The sequence below is a fragment of the Octopus bimaculoides genome, chromosome 4 (assembly GCF_001194135.2).
Source record: "Octopus bimaculoides isolate UCB-OBI-ISO-001 chromosome 4, ASM119413v2, whole genome shotgun sequence".
Lineage (NCBI taxonomy): Eukaryota > Metazoa > Mollusca > Cephalopoda > Octopoda > Octopodidae > Octopus > Octopus bimaculoides.
Window position 1 is genome coordinate 23,720,238 of NC_068984.1, and position 7,510 is coordinate 23,727,747.

At 35.4% G+C, this 7,510-nt stretch overlaps 1 protein-coding gene across 1 annotated transcript in view; it reads left to right on the forward strand.

Moving 5' to 3' along the window:
• LOC106883068 (aminoacyl tRNA synthase complex-interacting multifunctional protein 2) overlaps positions 1-3,655 on the forward strand; it is a 26,351-nt gene extending 22,696 nt beyond the window's left edge. The window contains exon 4 of the mRNA XM_014933944.2: positions 1,844-3,655. Within this exon, the coding sequence (XP_014789430.1) occupies positions 1,844-2,244 (401 nt within the window). The 3' untranslated portion in view covers positions 2,245-3,655. The remainder of the gene's footprint in view (positions 1-1,843) is intronic.
• Positions 3,656-7,510: the final 3,855 nt, after the last annotated feature.

Consider the following 7,510-nt stretch of genomic DNA (forward strand, 5'->3'; position numbering starts at 1 on the left):
ATGTGTCACCCGCACAAGAGCCAGCCCAGGGGCACTGGCAACGATCCCGCTCGGAAGACTTCATGTGTCGCCCGCACACGAGCCAGTCAAGGAGCACTGGCAATGATCCCGTCCCGCTCAAAACATTTCATGTGTCACCCGCACAAGAGCCAGTCCAGTGGCACTGGCAACGATCTCGCTCGAAAGATTTCATGTGTCGCCCGCACATGAGCCAGTCCAGGGGCACCGGCAACGATCTCGCTTGAAAAACCTCATGTGTCACCCGCACAAGAGCCGGCCCAGGGGCACCGGCACATATACATGGTGGGCTTCCACACAGTTTCCATCTACCAAGTTTACTCACAAGGCATTTTTGGGCTTGGGGCTAACCCATGGTGCTGTGCAGTAGAACTGAACCTGAAATCATGTGATTGCTAAGTGAGCTCAACCACACAGCCATTCCTGCACCATTTATTTGCCTTTTTTTAAAAAACAGTTTCCTATAAATCTTTCTTTGTTTTATTGGTAGGATGCTTGTTGTAATTTAAAGTTTGCAGCTTCAAGGGATTTAGCTGAATTTCTTTTACTACTCACTCATAGCATTAGAACTTGCTATCACTTTCGTGAACTGAAAGAATTAGAATTATTTACCTGTTGGTACAACATAATAGGGTGCTGGGATGGGTAGTTTCTGTGTGGTTGCTTAGCTTGTTAGAAATAACAAAATCTCCTTTGAATCATATCCTACTCTTATTAAAGAAAATAAGGACACATTAAATTATATAGTCCTAGATATACTAAAACACAGAGATAATGAGAGATGGTCATGTCTGGAATGCTTTTGATCATAGATTCTGGAGATTAAACACTGACGGCATGTAAAAAGCACCATTCGAGCGTGATCGTTACCAGCATCGCCTTACTGGTACTTGTGCCGGTGGCACATGAAAAAACATTCAAGCGAGGTCGTTGCCAGTGCCACTGGACTGGCTCCTGTGCAGGTGGCATGTAAAATACACCATTTTGAGCGTGGCCGTTGCCAGTACCACCTGACTGGCCCTCCTGCTGGTGGTACGTAAAAGCACCCAGTACATTCTCGGAGTGATTGGTGTTAGGAAGGGCATCCAGCTGTAGAAACTCTGCCAGATCAGATTGGAGCCTGGTGCAGCCATCTGGTTTGCCAGTCCTCGGTCAAGTCATCCAACCCATGCTAGCATGGAAAGCAGACGTTAAACAATGATGATGATGATGATATGCTACATTGGAGAGTGTAGCTTCTGATATACAAAAATCCCATGAGCTACTTTTTATTTCTAACCATCTTGAATTTATGATTACATATTAGAGAGCTCATCTGTAATGTTTACATTCATAATGTTCTGTTCTAATACAGTAAAAAAGAAATGCGACCATGTGAATGTTGAAGATTTAAGCTGATTCACCTGAAATTATCACACCATGTTTAGATGGATCGTTTTTGCCAAGTACTCAGAAAATTTTGGCTTGTTTGATGTTGAAGAAAACTTTACTAGTTGGTGTGTTGTACATAACTTCTGCCAAACAGGTGTTTATTTTCAATTAGATTAGTACTTACCATCAAGATAATCAGAACAGATCATGATAAACACTTGATAAATCGTGAATATTGAACTGGTGAAAGACTGAAAATAATATAAATGGAAAACGAGAGATCATCTTTACGGGGGTTAACTGGCTATTTATTAATGGTTATTTTTTAATATTTGTTTTTCAAACATTGTAAAATTCAGGTTTCTTTTCATTCACAATGTCAATAGTCATTTTCATTGAAAATCAAATTATTATTTAATTTGTAATTTCATTTTCTATTAATTTTTACTTTCAGTTCGTCAAGGATGTTCGCTGATGGTCAATCCTGAGAAACAAACTTTTATCTATGGTGAAGTGAACATTGCTCGATACTTTTCTAGATTGATAAACCCCTCATATGATAAAGATCCTGTTCAGTCAACACTGATAGATGCTTGGGTAGACAAAGCCAGTTTATTACTTTATAATGGTAATGCTGAACAAAAAAATGAAATGATAAAAGTTCTTGACACAACACTGTCAAAGAGAAAGTGGTTGGTTGGTCATGACTTGTCTTTAGCTGATATTGTTTCTTGGTCTGGAATCCAGAAAAACAAGCTTGCTAAACTTGTTTCACCAAATGTTGAAGTTTGGATGAAAACTTGTGCTAGTCATCCCATGTTCAGTTTTGTTAATAAAGTATTGTCACAACTTTGAAGTCAAAGCTTTTGCTAGACTTAAACTGATGGTTTTACAATCAACTTTCTATTGAGATGATGATGATATAGGTTTTTCTTTTAAAGAAAAATGTTGTTTTAACTTTTCAGCTTTTAGCATATTTAACAATAAATAAGCTGTTCTAACTATAGATTTTATTTAGAACGTGTGTGTTAAAATGGTAAGAGCCAGATGTGTGGCAAATGAAGGCATTCAGTCATCTTTTTCTCAACTCATTATCACAGCCAATGAATGGATTGTCTGAGATACTGATGTGGTGGGGTGAAGTATTATTGAATGAAACTAATTTGAAGAGGATCTTTCATCACATGTATTTGTATAGTTCATTTTGTCTAGGATATAATGTGCTGTTGGTGAAGTGTACTTGAGTTTAGATCAACTGTCAAAGTACTGTAAGACATTTCCTTACAAACAGGAACTCAAGCTTTATCACAGGTTTTTGCTCATAGACGGATTCAACTCTATTACAATCGAAAGAAACAATTCTTAATGTTACCTGTTTACTTCAACGTGGATTGGACCATTGAAAGTGATCTCTTCCAAAGACTCAGTTCAGTGTTTGTGAGAGGATGTTTGTGTGTGTGTGTCTGTGTGTTGAAATTTCCTCATGCTGGTTTTGTTTTCTTAAATAAAGAAATGTACATTAGCTACTGTTATTACCATAAGGAATCATGTCAGGTGGACTGAGAGTTAACTTGATAAATATGTAATTCTCTACCTTTGTTATGCAAGTTCTTTATTTAAACGACGATTATATTCACTAGAACTAATTAAAATATAAGATTGTTAACGACACTCTATACTTTTAATCTGATTCAGTAGCTTATAAAAATTCCTGTTGTACATTTCTCTTTTAAGTAAATTATATAAACTCTTACAACTATGTCCATTTTGACATTTTCATCATAAGCTTTATATCTTTGAAAACCCATCAGCTGATTTCTTTTTAATTTAAAAAAATGAAATTGTAATGTCGAAGAATTGGAAAAATAAAATATATATTTTAAAATAAATAAATAAAAAAGTTTTTAATTTAAAAAAAATATTTTTTGTTACTTTACTAATATTTTTATTACTTCTTTTGGAGTTCAACTTTTTTGATGAGTGACTATATATGAAATTGTGTTGAAACTGAAGCAATTAATTATGGAATAATCATTTTAGAACACAAGGACTATATTAATCCTTTGTTTTCTTGAGGAGTGAAAATTTTTGTCACACTTCTGCAACCTTGTCACTGGGAATTCCATTCACAGAATTACAGCAAACCTTTGGACACTAAGATATAAGTGAAAAGAACATAAAGTAATTTTAGTGTTTTCTTAAATAGTTAAAATGTTTCTTTCATGATATAATTGTTTATTAAAAAGTTATTTTTCAAACTTTCTAATTTTCTTAATTCAAATAATTTCACTCTATATTTGTTTTTGCAAATTGACATATTAGATTCAGTTGTATGAATATTGCTGTTTAATCTTAGATCAACCTTGGTCATCTATGATTGAAAGGTTTTCAACGTGTAGATATCTTGCTTTAGTGCTATCTAAAATTGCAATTATCTTATGTGTTCCAATTTTTTAAAAGAAGGTGTAATTTGAGGGAGATTTGGCTGTTATTTTCAGCGGATTAGTATGTTTATTTGTTTAATGACAAAGTGGCTTGCAACATAAAGGCATGCCTAATCTAAGAAATAAATTTTATTCTCAGTTGGAACCATTTTACTTTGTGTATGTTTCAAATATGAATGAAATAGGATCATTGCAGTTCTATTTCTCCTGATATATAATTGTGAGGCTGATTTAATATACTTGACATTGTTGAAAGAAAAGATTAATTTTATCTTATAAATGAAGGTACAGGTATGAGTGCATGGTTATGTTAGGGAAGTTCTTGGTTTGCAGGAACTCCTGATTTGATTCATCACTGTTGCATACCCTTCAGTTAAGTATCTTCTGTTATATCCTCCAATCAACTCAGACCTAGAGTGAAATTAGGTTGATAGAATTTGTGGAAGCTTATCTGACTACATCTGTTATTGGGAAGTAAATTTAAACTATTACTCATTTTTTTGCAAGCATTTGAACCAGGTGTCCAGTCAGATGAAAACTTGTACTTTCATTCTCCTTTTATTTCCCAACTGTCATGAAGGGACTGCTTCTCTTTTCTTCTTCTCACAGACTAAGCCGTTGAGAAAATTTGAAAAGACAATCTATTTCCTATTGAATTTAGATATTTAATATGTACACAGGGGCAATGACTAAGATCGGATGGATGGATGCTTTACTTCTGTGTTCACATTTCAATTGTTGACTTCACTATTTAAATTTGATAAAACAAATAAAGACCTGCTTTAATAGAGTGTTCTCTTGTGTAAGCAGGACATGACATTTTGTTCCAACCTGTGACATGTCAATATGAAAGAAAAAGAAAGCGATTTATTCAAATAGCTGTTTTCTTCAAACATTAACCCAGTAACGAAAGAAATTAATATATTCCTGTAACCCTGCAAATATTAAGACTATCCAAGATAAGGCTACGTAACTACATCTATATGAAGAATATTATGTAAAAGTATTATGCAGAGTAGTCTCCCATTTAACAAATTGGGGTATTTAATACAGCATCAGGGATAATTAAAAAACAGAAATCTCTTTCAATGAAAGAGGTAAGTTGGAAAACCTTTATACATTTCAGACACAATAATTTTTTCAACGCAATTATAAAACTTATTTCTTACGGCAAAGGAAGAGTTATCTCCCTTACCTTACTCTAATAGCCGATAAAAAAAAGTTTCGTTTTAAGTACCCCTCTCTCTGTCTCTCTTCAGTCAAATCATCCAACCCATGCTAGCATGGACAGCGGACGTTAAACGATGATGATATATATATATGTATAATATTTATTCTTTTGTTTGTCATTTGACTGGCCATGTTGGAGCACCACCTTTTAGTTGAGTAAATCGACCCCAGTACTTATTCTTTGTAAGCCTAGTACTTATTCTAGCGGTCGCTTTTGTCGAACCGCTATGTTACGAGGACGTAAACACACCAGCATCAGTTGTCAAGCGATGTAGGGGGGGGGGAGACAAACACACACACACGCACATATATACGACGGGCTTCTTTCAGTTTCCGTCGGGCAAATCCACTCACAAGGCTTTGGTCGGCCTGAGGCTATAGTAGAAGACACTCGACCAAGGTGCCACGCAGTGGGACTGAATCCAGAACCATGCGGTTCGTAAGCAAGCTACTTACCACACAGCCACTCCCATTTATATATTATATTATATTATATATATATGTTATGTGGAGGCACAATGGCCCAGTGGCTAGGGCAGCGGACTCGCGGCGTTGTGAGTGTTTATTGAGCGACATTCGAAACTCTGAGTTTTATCATGGCTACCGAATAATTGTCGCATATTATATTTACAGATAAATTCCTCTATTTACATAATGTCGAGGTCTCTTTCATTCTTTTGTTGTATTACCATTTCTATCAATATATATATATATATATATATATATAAATATACTAGCAGCTAAGCCTGGTTTCACCCGGTCTGTTTGGTGATCCGGCTGTGATCGTTTTCGGTTAGGCATTATCTATAACAGCGTTTCTCACCTTTATCATTTCGGGTTCCCTGTTTCGATTGGAGCCTCCAGCCGTATGAGGGCTAGGAAGAAAATACAAACCGCATTCCAATCTATGCACCCGTCTCTACATGTGTGCCATTTTTCACGCGAATCTACCCAGCCGTTTGGCTGTGAACATCAAGACGAAAGAATACAACAATCGCCCATGTCCAATTTATATTATAGATATATATATAGACTATTCAAGAGGAATGTGCTGCGCTGCGCAGACATTTTCTGCTGATGACATTTAACGTGAAAAACATTAATTTTTGCTAGATATATATGGAAAATACTAAGTCGACTATAGGACACTAATTTGAATACAACAATAAATCTACAGAAACTTATCGTATCGAAAAGGCTCTATATTTATTTTATATTGCAATTTGTGAATAATAGTGTCGTTGGTTACAGGTTTCCAAGGTTTATAACATTTTTGGCAGCAAGAAAATCACGGATATACGTCGGTGACAAGTGTACACAGACATACACACACATACAAATATGCATACACGCGTACGCATGTTAGTGTGTGTATATATGTGCGCGTGTATGTGTGTGTGCTTATACATGCATTACATAAATGTAATGTATATAAATAAACAATACACATGCACATACTATATATAAACATTTTATACTTCTACATATATACATACACATATATACGAACATATAATGTGTGTGTATTTCAAAATGTAACTACACGTGGACTACTGGCGATTTTTTCCTCCTTCCTTTTCCTTTGGACTTACCTGTTTTTCCGAAGAAGAGCTATGCTCGAAACATAAAACAACTCTTTTCCTTCTCCGAGCGTCTTATTAATACTTTGCATGCTCTACGTCCTCATGTTGTTTTTTATTGTCTTTTTCTCTGTTTTTTCTCTGTTTTTTGAATAAATTATACACACACACACACACATGCACCCGTATTCTCTGGCGTATTTCCTTCCTTAACGGGACACCGCGTCGGAGGGCTGCTCATTTTTACCAGTTGAGTGGATTGCAGCAACATGAAATGAAGTGTTTGCTCAAGAACACAACGAACGCATCACCCGATCTAGGAATTGAAATCACTATCTTACTCCATGACTCCAACGCCCAAACCACTAAGCCATGCACCTCCACAAAATTGATATGCCATTAAAGAAAAGGAAGTCTATCTGACGACATGAGGGGAACTGTAAACATGTGTTCGCATCTAAATAGGGTTCATATTTTTCCTTAATGGCATATCAGTTTTGAAGGTTATAGCAGTCTTGAGATTATCTTCCTTTATCATTTAGATTTGGTATCTGTTAGCACCAAGCAATTAATCTGAGTCCAGAAGCCGTGATAATTTCAATAAATCGAAAATTAAATTTGTATGATATTTGATTTTCACTTATTAGTCTCTATTCTTTAAAAATATACCACTGTTATCCTTAAAGTATTTTTCTACGCTCATTTTTGTTCCATTCATTCATATAAACATGAACGAAGATCCTAAAGATTCTGCACACCAAAATATTATTAATCTCTACCATGGTATCGAGTACTCTTTTCTCTGACAGTCTGTGCGCGCGCGCGTGTATATATATATATATATATATATATATATATATATATATA